Source organism: Neovison vison, chromosome 8, assembly GCF_020171115.1.
Source record: "Neovison vison isolate M4711 chromosome 8, ASM_NN_V1, whole genome shotgun sequence".
In the NCBI taxonomy this organism is placed as follows: domain Eukaryota; kingdom Metazoa; phylum Chordata; class Mammalia; order Carnivora; family Mustelidae; genus Neogale; species Neogale vison.
The window spans coordinates 63,216,692-63,229,807 of NC_058098.1; the positions used below are offsets into that span (position 1 = coordinate 63,216,692).

Consider the following 13,116-nt stretch of genomic DNA (forward strand, 5'->3'; position numbering starts at 1 on the left):
TTCTAAACATTTCTTGGGTGCCTACTGAATACCAGGCTCTCTACATGTGACTTCTGGTATCAGCATGCTAGATGGTATTTCTCAAATTCTGAAGAACCACAGAGGACATGCGATTTATGGGCATAGTTAGTACACAACAGGGAAAGAACTGAAACCCAAAGCTTGTGTTCTTCGCTGCTGTGCCAAATGGCAGAAATTAAGACCCTGGGACTGGTCTGGTAAATGGGGGCAGAAAGTGTAGGGGCAGGGAGGCCAGGCACAGACTGAGGGGAGCAGGCAAGTTTTGTGGAGACCCCCGGGGCCTGAGAGTCTCAGATGGTACTCGAGAGCACTGTGGCCATCAGCACTCTCGAAGAGCTGCTTCTTACCACACATGCAGACCCCTGGGACCACCCGAAATGGACTGGATTAGAATTCCCTAGAGTCTGACCGTGCAGTAACGGGCACCCCGGGATTTTTTGACCTAGTTTGAAAAACACTGAAATAAAGAATGCGATCAGCTCGAGCAGAGGGAGAAAGGAGAGGCATGCACTTGAGTGGGAGGAGAAATTTAAGTATACAGGAAGAAAAGGACTTTTCCCAGTGCCTCATACCTAATTAGTATTCATATATACTGTCAAATAAGCAAGTGAAAAGGAACTTTGGTATCACGAACTGACATAGAGTCTCCAGCGGAAGCACCCGAGTTCATCAGTCCCAGAGGAAAGGACAGTTGGCCACCAAACACGGTGTATGAAAGGGGATTTTGACCTCATGGGGGACACGGAGACTTCCATCACACATGGGAAGCTGCAGCAACTGCCACTGGGGCCCAATTCTGCCCAGCTGCCACCCCCCATGGCAGCTGGATTATCCCATGATTGTGTGAGAAAGACGCAGAAATCCCACCGAGCAGAACCCAAGTACTCCTGGACAAGGCAGGAATGAATGTGAACAAAGGACTCGGTGGGATGCGTAGTGGCGAGAGCTGTGGGCTGTTTTATCAGTGGTGGTAAGATGTTACTAGCAGTGAGCGGAAGGCAGTCAAGACGAGTGGGACAAAGACACATCCCTCTGCAATATGGTCGAGGCAAAGGATGCCCAGTGAGCATTTTGAGAAATACACATTGAGACAGAATTGAACTGGACTCAATTGACACAGTCACAAATCTGATGCCTTTTTTTTTTTAAGATTTTATTTATTTTTTTTGACAGACAGAGATCACAAGTAGGCACAGAGAGAGGAAGGGAAGCAGGCTCTCCATTGAGCAGAGAGCCCGATGCGGGGCTCAATCCCAGGATCCTGGGATCATGACCTGAGCTGAAGGCAGAGGCTTTAACCCACTGAGCCACCCAGGTGCCCCACAAATCTGATGCTTTTAATGGCTCTTTCTAGTAATTAATATCTTCCTGTTGGTAACCATAAGTCTTTATTTTGAGTTTTTTTTTTCTTTTTAAGGAAATGAAAATGAAACATCAATGATTTTTTTTTTTTTTTTAAACGGGAGAGCATGAGTGGGGAGGCGTGGAGAGGAGAGGGAAGGAGAGAATCCTCAAGCGGACTCCTCACTGAGCATGTAGCCCGATGAGGGGCTGGATCCGGAGACTATGACCCCGCCGGAAATGGAGAGTCAGGCACCTAGTCTACTAAGCCACCGGGCACCCCTAAAGTTTTTTTTAAAGGATGACTGCTTCAGACCATCAAGGTACATTGCCTCTGGGGTGAGGGTGATGGAGATGGGCCCTGAAGGGTTGTTAAAGTTGTTTCCTGATCACGATGTCATGTATCTGCACACTTTCCTGGATTATGTTATATTTCAATAGACATTTTACCCAAAGAGGTTGTCTCCTTGATTGGCAGAGATGGAGACTCAGTCATAATTTGGGCTGTGTAATGTCCCACCTATCCGGGAATCATAAAATTTTCTGGTAACCACTTTTTTTTTTCCAAGTTTTGCAAGTAAACATGATCTTGTGTATCTGCTTGGTTAGAAAGTGTCAGCTGAGCTTCCGTCTACCATTCTGGCAATGTTTTCTCACCACCGCCCTCCCTGTGAACGATGCTGCTTGTTCCCCAGTGCCCCAGGGTGTTGGCTGGATCGTTCTGCAGGTGGCACCTGAATGAGCTCCCTGGGGAAAGGAATCTGACCCTCATCTCAGGAAATGTTCTTCCTGCCTATGGCAATTATTTTAAAATATTTTCTGTAGGATACTTGATTTATCTTACGAATGTGACATCAGTGCTTATTTGTTTTTAAATCAAATTTCTTTTTTTAAAAAAAATACGAGCTCATAAAATATTAGGATTCAATATTCACTTTGTCTTCAAAAGCTACAACTGTATAAGCTGATTAAAGCAGAACTTTTTTTCCCCTTGGAATCTTTGAATTAAGAGAAAAAAAAAATCACTGCTCTGCATTTTCAGCTGAAAATGGGAAGGGATGGGTGAGGGGAGGAAATGTAGGTCTGCATCCAAAAGACAGGAAAAGGACACTGTCCAGGGAGGTGGCTACTGTCCTTACTATGGTTTCATGAACTCAGTTCTCACCAGACCCTAGTTACAAGAGAAGTTAAATGTTATATTCAAAGCATATCCTGCCGGAGATTTGGAGCGTGGACGGGATGATGTCCACAAGATGAGACATTACATTTAACATCTTTAATATATGTCCTAAACCAATCCAAACAGGACAGTGGCTTTATATTTGCTTTGGTTTTCTTCCTGCTAACAAATGTCTCATCCCTGGACTAAAGGAAAGCCACCACTTTTTGTTACTGTAGGTTTTCTCCTTCTCCCTGACTCCTCAGGTCCCCCAGGGGTTGGTGAATATTTCCCTATTACCGTTAGGTGTGTGACCTTCCCTTTCAGGCTCTCTCTGGCTCAGGTCTTCGTGATTCTGTGACACACTTCACACTTTCTCTCCCCGGGCTGCTGTCTGCCTCCTGGAGCTCAGGATGATGGTGCTCCTTTCTCCCTGCCTGCTCGGGACAGCCAGATGTATGGCATGGAGAGTGAACCCTACGGCAGGATGGTCATCACGGACTATGGGAAGATATAAAAAGTGATAAACCAGCTTCAGAAAAGCAATCTAGCTTAGTCCAAAGCAGATTTTAGGTGGGAAGGGTCCATAAATGGAATGTAGCCACATGGCCATTTTTGTAAATGCAGGTGACCAGCTCAAGGTCAGCTGGGACAACTGCCTGTTAGTGTCTCTGTGTTTGGTTTGGGGTGGGGGGGCACTTTTACGGTGTCTCTGGGCCTCCCTTTAATATCTTCTAAGTGTGCACAGATTATGGGGCCCACAGAAGGACCCGTTTGTCCTGCAAACGCCCGGGAGTTCACCAGGTTCCTGGTTTCTGAAAGGCTTTTCTATTAGAGTAGTTTGGGCGGCGACGTCTTCCTGAACTGCAGCTCTGAACCCAGACTGTGGAGTCTTTCAACGTCTCACAAAACACAGCACCGCCAAAAGCATCTTTAAGCGCCACTCCCGGAATGAAGGAAATTCCAAAGGCCACTTTAGAAGCCAAGGCCAAGCAGGGCCCGAAGCCCGGGAGGGAGCGAGATGGGGAGAAAGGGAAGCACCAGCGCAGAGGGGAAAGCGGGAGAGCGGGCCGTCCAATAGGCAGCCGGCCGAGGGGGAAGAGGGAGAGAAACCTGAGCTGGGACCTGGTGGTCCGTCTCCCCATCCTTTCCCCTGACCCCGACGGCCCTCAGTGGCCCCGGCATGGCGCGCGTCCGTGGCCTTGGAGCCGAGCGGTGGCGCCCCCGTGGAGGGGCAGCCACCGTGACCCGGGTGCGGGCGGTGCGGGACTCGGTGGGGTTCCGAGCGGCAGCTTGGCCCGCGGCCCGTTGGCTCAGCGCCCGGCCAGCAGGTCCCGCCCCGGCTGGAATGTAGGGAGCGCCCGCTTGCCTGCACCCCTGTCCCACCTAGCTCAGTCCTCTCGTGCAGAGGCTCGAAGTGCGCGCGTCTCCCCTCCAGCCCTCCCGTTGCAGCCATGGCCGCCTCATCCGCGCGGCCCACCGTCCTAGCTCTGATCGCGCTGGCACTGCTCCTGCTGCTCTGCCTGGGCCCAGGTAAGTGGCGCGACGACAGGGCGCTGGCGAGGGTGATCGGTGATGGGGTGAGGGCGGAGAGACCCAACCTGAGCCCGGGGAAATACCAAAAGGGTGGCAGGGGTCTTGGGGTTTGCACTTGCACAAGTGGGAGTGGCGCGCTTGGGCCAGCAGACGGAGTACCAGGGTCAAGCGCAGGGTCTCCGACATGGCTTGGACACCTTGGGAAAGAATGAGGGCCAAGGTCCAGAGGAGGGGCAGGAAGTGTTTGGGATCTAATGTAAGGGGCTTAACGGGGAGCCTCTAGGATGGAAGGCCGTCCCAAAGCAGCATTAGGAGATACCCTTCCAGGCAGTTCCTTACCAGGCACTTCCCAACGAGTCCATTTCCAGGTCTGTCAGACTGTGCACAGGCCTCACATCCCAGATGGGGGAAATGCTCTTAAAGGATAAATGCTTAACTTTCTGTGCTTCACGGAGCCTTCCGTGAATCGGTTGAAAATTTTAAGTTTGTTCCCCCAAATGGAGTAGTTTGGTGGGGGTGCAGGCATCTGAACCCTGGGAGTCCTGACCATGCTACCTTCCCCTTGTAGCCTTCATTACGGTTCACTAGTGGCCTCATGCCTGCATAAGCACCTTTGAGCCTCACAACTCTGGGAGGCATATGGTGACCCCAGGGCTCCTGCTAGGGGTCCATGGACCAGAAGGCATGAAAGGCTTGCCCGTGAGACGGGTGCTCTTCCCCCTACAGAGGAGCTGGCTAACGACAATGAAAGACACTCTCGATTGCTTTACTTCTGTACTTTGATTATTCAAAACAGGTATGGAAAAGCAAACTCCCGGTGGAAGGGAGGGAGTTAATCTGCCCTAGGAGTCCTGAGGCCAAAGCTCCAGGTCTCCAGAGCAGCGGGGGATCTGTTCAAGTGGGGAGAATTGCTCTCCTTCTAAGTTACAAACACAGGGGAGGCTAGTCAATTACATGATTGATCTGCCTCTCCTACTTTGTCCCTCCCATTTTCAGAAACACATCTGAATAAAAAGCAGGGAGCACCTGCTGTAAGCCATTGCCTTTCAGATTTGTATTTTATTTTATTTGTACCAAGAATGCAGCGAAGGTATCGATTAAAATATTATCGTCATTGAAGCTGGAGTGTGAAAGTTCTTAGGACATAAAATGAAAAGCTTGATGTATCAAGTCCCAGAGGTGGCTCCTTACAACACCCAAATATATTTAATGGAGAAAATGATCATCGCTACTTCTTGAGTGGTTTATTAATAGTTAGCACGTTCAAAGGGGGCATCCTGCAATTCTGTATTTGCTGAGAGATCTAATGTCAGGCTTAATAAATCCAAGAGTGTCTATAATCAGCCTAGAAATAGTGACTGATGATATCAGGGTAAAAAACAAATCCGTACTGTAGGAAAAAAGTCACAGCTATTCATTTTTTCATTTATTTCTTCAAACAAATTTAGTTTGGTGTCTGATCACAAGTATTAATATTTACTTATACTTCAGTGTGTAGCAATTGGCACAGTGGCAACATCAAAAATTCCTAATTTTTCTGTGCCTTTCTGTTGTACAGCCGTGAGCTGGTGAGGCTTTCATTTCTAGAACAGTGGTGACACATTTGCTGCTAGAAATTGCAACGAGATCGCAAATGCCTAACTCCGATGTCTATTTCAACATTAGGCCACATTTCATTCATTTATTTTCCAGTGCTTTTACGGAAGGCAAACAGGTGGAGGGACGACACTTAATTCTGTGTGTGCCGCACTGCTGTTAGAAATGGACCAGGGTTAGGATATTAATGAATGCTAATATTTGTGCCAAGGAACTTATCTGTCTGCTTTGGCAAATGTGTTCATAAATTTCTTTATTGACTCTTAACATTTGATGGGAAGTACAGTCTTTAAGTACAGTCACACTCCACTCTAATTAAATAATCCCCTCTATAGGAACCCCATCAAATGCCTATTTCTACTTATTTACTCATGATGGGGAACCTCTTGGGGTGACTCATCCCATCTTTGGAGTGGCTGTCCAGGTATTGGAAACCTTAGTTTTTGCCCTAATCTATGGGCCAGGGGTGTTTCTGGGAACTATTTGCTGACTCATCTTTTCCAATTGTATCAGTTAACATAGTTAAAATGTATGTATTATAAATATCTGTAATCACATCATTTGAAGGCTTGGTAAATTTTTGACAAAGTTTATACATTTTTAGTGAAAGTTACTAGTAATGCTTTACTGAGAAGTGTGATGTAGTTTTATTTTTAATCTCTGTGCCCAGTTTTGGAGTTGAGAGGGTTGTTGGTAATAAATGTATGCTGTTACTCCCCCCGCAAAAAATTCCTGGTTCCTAGAGATTTTTCCCAACCATGCTTCGTGGCTGGCATACCTACACTGAAGGGGGTTGGGTAGCGTTCAAATTCAGATGCCTACAGAGAGCCAATAGGTGAAGTGGTGCTTTATGGACCCCGTGGTGTGCTGAGGAACTTGGGCCCAGAGCCATTCAAATTCAAACTTTGTAAACACGGGTGCGCTCATCAAACACAGGTAAAGCTCAGCTGTGGGCAGCCAATTTGTGACCTATGGCCACAAGCGTGCTTCCCCCGCTTCCCCCCAGTTACATAGTAAATTCTTTAAGCAGAATTCTTTTAAGAATTCTTAAATTCTTTAAGAATTAAGTAAATTCTTTAAGCAACGGTTCTTAATCTTATCTTGGTCCCAGACACTTTTGGTGAAAGTCTGGCCAGAACTGTGGCTCCTGTTCCCAGAAAACTGTACCTCTTTGCAGATGCAAGCACAGGCCTTAGGGTCTGTCCAAGGATGGGGAGGTTAAGGACCTGCCTGAAAAGGTGGACACCACCCCTTCCCTCTTGGGGCCAGACCAGCTCCTTACACCTGAACACGCTCTGCCCCTGACTTCTGAGGCTTTTCTCCCTTCACAGGACAAGCCTTATACCTTCACACAGAACTTAGATTAGAGGTGTCTGCAGTCCTCACATCTACTCACCAGCAAGAGAAGTGTATCCACGTTATTTCCTATTCAGATGTTTAAGCTGCTTAGAAATACTGTCATAAGCAAGTCAAAATCAGAGCAAATGGTACCAATATTGCCTCGTTGGAAGACGAGCCAGACGAGTTACAAAACTGGGCTGGATTTACGAAGAGCTAAGGTGCGTTCCTGGGTTTGTGGCAGCATTACTTCTCAGTGTCTGCCCATCTTTGTCTTCCCATGGCGACCTTCTCTGTACCCTCTCCCGCTCCTCCAGCAATCCCAGCCGTCGGATTCAGAGCCCATCTCACATCCAGCGGGCTACCACTCCTTCACAGTTAACCGAGATCGTTGATTACATCTGCAAATGTCCTCTTGCCAAACAAGTTCACATTCAGAGGTTCTGGATGGATATGATTTGGAGGGGGGGGGACACTATTCCATTCGCTGTACCACAAAAAGGGAAAGTCTGCAGGTTTCTTATACGTGCCGGGTGCCCGGGCCTCATAATATAAGACATAAGGTGCTCAAAGAACAATGTCATTTCTCCTGGGAATAGCTCAAATCATCATGCCCCTGGTCAGCCATGGTCATTGTCATCGGTCAGAGCCAGGAGCAGCCTGAATTGCTCTTCCTGTATGATGGGGAATGAGGCAAACAGCAAAACTGTGAAACCGCCAGGTTACCAGAAGGAGACCAGGGCACACAGGGACTTCTTCCAACTCTGATTCTTGCACTTGAGAAATTAAAGGGTACAGTGCGACTCTGACATGAATTCTATGTCCATTCCATTAGGTGGTGTAAGTGGGAATAAACTCAAGCTGCTGCTTCAAAAGCGGGAAGGTAAGGACACCCCGCATGGAGAAGGGCGGCATTCTTAGCGGGTCGCGACGAAAGGCGATGTTGCATGTGCTCGCTGGGGTCCTGTGCTTGGAACACCAAAGTGTTTACTTCTTGAAAGGCTGGCAGATCTGAAGGGCTTACTCTGTGGGAATGTGTGAGGCATTTTATTAGGTAAATAATACTGCCGGTCAAAGTTTGGATATGCTTTTGTGAAAGCCGTCAGAGCAGACCGCAAAGTAAAAGAAACAGCGTTACTGTGTTCATTGCATGTTGTGTGTTTTGGAAACATGAAACACTTTGGAGCACATATCTAAATTTAGAGCATTTCCTTTAGAGGCCATAAGACTTCGGTTAGTGAAGTAGACTTGGAAGAGTACTATCCTGGTACTCTATCCAGTTAGCCCTTGGGAGCAAGGCAGAACAGAAACAACTGTTTTGTGACTAATACCTGTTGTGAGAAAATAGTCCTCTGATGAACGTGGTAGCCCATGGCAAAACACTGTAGAAATGAAACAGGCTGAGAGCCACGCACATTCTGGGCCCGCCATGATTCGGTAGATCAGTTGGACCAATCGTGTGGTCTTATGAAGGACGTCTTCCCTTGAAACTGTCATCTTTGCCATGAAATGAAGAAGTTTTCTATCTTTTGGAAGTTAAGAGTGTGGCAACATTTCTAATGTGAACCTTTGATCCTTTATTCTTCCCTCCCCGGACCCCACCCAGCTGGAAGGGGGTTCTGGCAGGTTCAAGTCTGCTCCCTGACCATGTGGGGCTCCTTAGTGCTATTCACATGCTTCCCAGTCAGCCCCCCAGAACCTCCAGGGGCTGAGTACCTGTGGCCCCTCGCAGGGGTGGGGCGCTCCTGAGGAAGCTCCCAGAATCTTTCTCAGCACTTCCAGCCGCCCACCAGACTCTGGCCTGTCCCTGATGTCTGTGCTGGGCAGCCTGCTCCTCCCAGGCACCTGGGGTGATGGATGTTCTCGAACGGCCAGCCTGTCAGAGGTGGGAGAGAGCAGACCACCAAGATAATCACAAGTCCTGGTGTACACCCTCAGCCCTTATTCAAGTCAAGCCTAGAAATACAGATTGAGCACCTACTATGTACAGGCCCTGAGAGAGGGACACAGATGAACAGGAAGTGAAGGAACACATCCATGGCTCCTTATCCATGTGACTCAAGGAACACACTGGGCACTTCACTCCCATCATCCCGTGTGGCCTTCACAACAACACCAAGATGGGGACTGCCAGTCCAGCTGTATAGATGAGGGCGCCGAGAGCAGGGGCAGATGTGGGGACACAGCTGATTCCCCTGAGCCCAGCCCACACAATTGGTGCCTTTCAAACAGCTGAAACCACAGTGGGAAGACGTTGGGAGAAGCCACGTGTTAAAGCAAGGGCCAGTACCTGTCAAGACTCGGTTGAATCCTTGGTGAGCTGTGAGGTCTGCAGAGCGTGTCCCAAGGTGGCCCGGTCTCTCCAGGGTGAGAGCTTGCTGTGCTGCCGGGCTGCACCTGGGCTCATTGTTTCATTTTCCCTCGAGAGCTCCTAAGCAAGCACGGTGCTCACCGGTTTGCCTGTGCAAGGAACATACACTTGTATGGTCTTAGGCATCCAGCTGTTTCCTAAACGCTCAAGGGGTACGCCATCAGCCCCTGCCTGAGGCCTGGGGTCTAGGCCTGGTGAGTCACTGCAGAGGACAAGACATCTTGTCTCTCCCCCGTGCCCTAGAAGATGGGGGCTAGTCTGTGCCCCTGGGTATGGCTGCGCCCAAATGGAGAGCTTACGACCCGGGGGCATGGAGACTGATGACGGGAGGCTGTGTTTTATCACATATGGTGTAAGAGTGAAAATCAAAGCCATCTTAGGCAGGATGGGCTGGGGGTATGGAATATATATACTAGTGATTCGCGCCAATCAGAACAGAACTCATTCTTTGTACTTTGGGGGGTGGGGAATTGATCTTTTCAGCACCTGCTCCGGCTAAGACTAAAGTGGCAATGGATGAGAGCAAGGCCAAGGAATTCTTGAATAGCCCGAGGCGCCAGAAGCGGCAGCTGTGGGATCGGACCCGGCCGGAGGTCCAGCAGTGGTACCAGCAGTTCCTCTACAGGGGCTTCGATGAAGCGGTGGGTACTTCCGCCGGCTGGAGGCCTGGCTCCCCCCAGGGCAGCGTGCTGGGGTAGAGGCATGGCTCTGGGAAACAGGGCACAGAAAATTAGGCTTCAGAATTCACTTCAAAAAGGATGAGTCCCCATGATAGGCCAAGGGCCACCCAGGCGTTGGGTAACATTTCCGTCGGGATACAGGGATATTAGCTGGAATTGTTCATCAGCCGACACAAAATGGGAATCTCTCCCACCATGAGTGGGAAGTGGGATTCCAGAGAAGTCATTGTCCAAAACAGCTGGGGCTTCAATTCATCCCAGAATCCATGTAACTTTGCTGCACCATTTTGCCTGGGAGTCTTTTTTTTTTTTTTTTTTTTGTGAAAGATTTTATTTATTTATTTGACAGAGACAGATCACAAGTAAGCAGAGAGGCAGGCAGAGAGAGAGAGGAGGAAGCAGGCTCCCCGCTGAGCAGAGAGCCCGATGCGGGACTCGACCCCAGGACCCCGAGATCATGACCTGAGCCGAAGGCAGCGGCTTAACCCACTGAGCCACCCAGGCGCCCGGGAGTCTTTAAAATAACTCACAACCGGGGCACCTGGGTGGCTCAGTCAATGAAGTGGCTGCCTTTGGCTTAGGGTCAAGATCCTGGGGTCCTGGGATCAAGCCCCACATCAGTCTCCCTGCTCAGCAGCGAGTCTGCTTCTCCCTTTGCCTGCCACTCCCCCTGCTTGTGCTCTCTCTGTCAAATAAATAAATAAATCTTTCAAAAAAATATTCAGAGAAGAGACTGGAAGGAACCATATCAGAATGTCAGTGACAGCTGTCTTGGGCAGTGGAGTTATGACCCCTTTTCCTCTGTGCCACTCCCACGTATCGATCTGTAAAGTATGAGTCTGTGCTATTTCCGTACCCGCAAAACATTTCTTTAATTTCTTGAAAACCTTGATGTTTCAAGGTCTGAGGTTTGCCAAAACTTCAAACACGATTGTAAAATGCAAGAAACCAAGGGGAAAGATGATTTCACTATGGGAAAAGCTGCGGCATTGTGAGGAAAGCAAACATTCTGGCTTTCACGGCAGAGGTGGTGGTGCGGGGAGGAACTGAGCAGAAGCCAAAGCCCCTGGGGCTCAGCAAACAGAGGAGGGGCAGGGCGGTGCTCCCCAGCATGGCCCAGGCTGACCTACTCCTCACCCAAAGTGGCTGGCGACAGAGAACACCATCACGGGCGAGGCCAGGCCTTCCCGCTTCAGATGCCTGCGACCCAACCACCGGAAAGTTCCCTCTGGACAGCGTGGAAGGGTGCCTGTGAATTCACACTTTATAGCATCCTTTGATTTTGGACGCAGGGGTGCACTGGCTACATTTCGAGAAAAATTGGACCCAAACTTTTAGGTACCCTGCCACCTCCCTAGGTCATCCTTCTCTTGTCCCCACCTTTGTGGCTTCACCCCCAGCCGCTCGCCAGGCCGTCAGCATCAGCCCATGAGAGCAGCCATCTGCATTCGTATTGCACTTTCACTACCGACCGAGAATTAGTCTTCCCTTCAGGAGAGGCATCGATAGCAAAGCTTCCCCAGCTGGAAACCTGCCAGTCCTTCTGTGCTTCTCACTCTCTTCAGCTCTTCCCCTTCCCTTCTATTCCTGCTAACTGCAACCTTCTCTTTTCGTGTGTCTTTCAGCTGCTGTAGGCTTCGTGAAGGCAAGGGAATCTGTCCTGCTTGCTCTGGGTGGCCCTTCAGTGCCCAGCCCAGCGCTGATACGCTGGGTCCATGTAATCAACAATTGTGGAATGAGTAAGCACAGCCGTGCAGGCTCTAACCACTGCACGGACGCATGGCTCTACCACGCCAGGGTGGTGGCTGATTTAATTTATCAAGCATCTACTCCGTGCACTGGAGTGGGCCAAGCCCAGGACAGGACAGGGAGAGAAGGCAAGGCAATGTCTCTAAGATGTGTGCAGCACCTGGAGGTCAGGCCAAGCTATCACTATCCTTGGGAGTTGTCCATTTTATGTCCCCAAAAAGAGAAAAATGTTTGTTGAGGATATTTAGAACTCACAGGGTAGAAGTTTTCAAGGGCTTGGGTGTGCACTCCTTTGGAGACAGCGGCTTAAAAAAAATTTTTTTATTAGCATATAATGTATTATTAGCCCCACTGGTACAGGTCTGTGAATCATCAGGCTTACACACTCATTGCACTCACTACAGCACATACCATCCCCAATGCCCATAACCCAGCCACCCTCTCCCTACCTCCCTACCCACAGCAACCCTCAGCTTGTTTCGTGAGATTAAGTTTTATGGTTTGTCTCCCTCCCGATCATGGCTTTTATCCATACTCTTTAGCTGGCTTTGCTGGCCTCTGAGCTCAGAATACCATCATGACCAGTGATTCTTGGTAAGAGCTGTTAATCACCGAAGAATAGCCATCACAGAGAAAAGCCAGACATAAGATGTGTTCTAGGGGGAGTATGTGTACTACAATCCATTCTCTCTCTTTCCTCTTTTTCCCCAGAAATTTGAAGATGATGTCACTTATTGGCTTAACAGAGGTCGGAATGGGCACGATTATTATGATTACTACCAACGTCACTATGACGAGGATGCAGCGATTGGTCCCCAGAGCCTTGACAGCTTCAGGCACGGAGCCGACGTCAACTACGATGACTATTGACCATCACTCCACACTCCGTGCACCGGTGCCACAGGTGACCCCTTTACTGCCTCGTGCCATGTGGCTGCTGCTGGGCTTGACTTCAGCAGATCTTTTCTACCCCCTTTCTGCAACCAGGAAGGAAGAGATAAAGCAAACACTATCAATGCCTTTTGATAGTTCATGCAAGAACCTAACAATGCATTCCATTAAAAAATAGAAATAAAAGCATTTTGTTAAAAACAAAAGTCTCAGAATTTACTTGGATGGAAAGTAAGTTGGCCCCAGTTTTCATTCCCTGGATTTTCTCAAAGTTGAAGCCTCCTTTGAGAGGCAGCTCTCTGTCGTGCTTACCCTGCCAGGAATTCTCCCCACTACCAGGGAAAGACCAAGGGATTGAGCGGGGGTCTTTGGCTTGTGAAAATTCTGCCCACACGAAATGCAAGATAGGAAACCAGCAAGGGAATCGGGCCAAA

The 13,116-nt window shown here is 49.0% G+C and overlaps 1 protein-coding gene across 1 annotated transcript; it reads left to right on the top strand.

The window, feature by feature from the left end:
* The first annotated feature begins 3,891 nt into the window (after window positions 1-3,891).
* ECRG4 (ECRG4 augurin precursor) lies at window positions 3,892-12,888 on the top strand. Its single transcript, XM_044262429.1, has 4 exons — window positions 3,892-4,054; window positions 7,827-7,874; window positions 9,846-10,003; window positions 12,503-12,888. Exons 1-4 carry the CDS (start codon window positions 3,976-3,978, stop codon window positions 12,659-12,661), a joined length of 444 nt encoding a protein of 147 aa, XP_044118364.1. The 5' UTR covers window positions 3,892-3,975; the 3' UTR covers window positions 12,662-12,888.
* The last annotated feature ends 228 nt before the right edge of the window (window positions 12,889-13,116 follow it).

Excerpts from the sequence above, each read along its gene's own strand:
- ECRG4 (XM_044262429.1), top strand. The coding sequence starts at position 3,976 with ATGGCCGCCTCATCCGCGCGGCCCACCGTCCTAGCTCTGATCGCGCTG. Across the intron at positions 4,055-7,826 it reads GCTGCTCTGCCTGGGCCCAG|GTGGTGTAAGTGGGAATAAA; the intron begins GTAAGTGGCGCG and ends CCATTCCATTAG. Across the intron at positions 7,875-9,845 it reads GCTGCTTCAAAAGCGGGAAG|CACCTGCTCCGGCTAAGACT; the intron begins GTAAGGACACCC and ends TGATCTTTTCAG.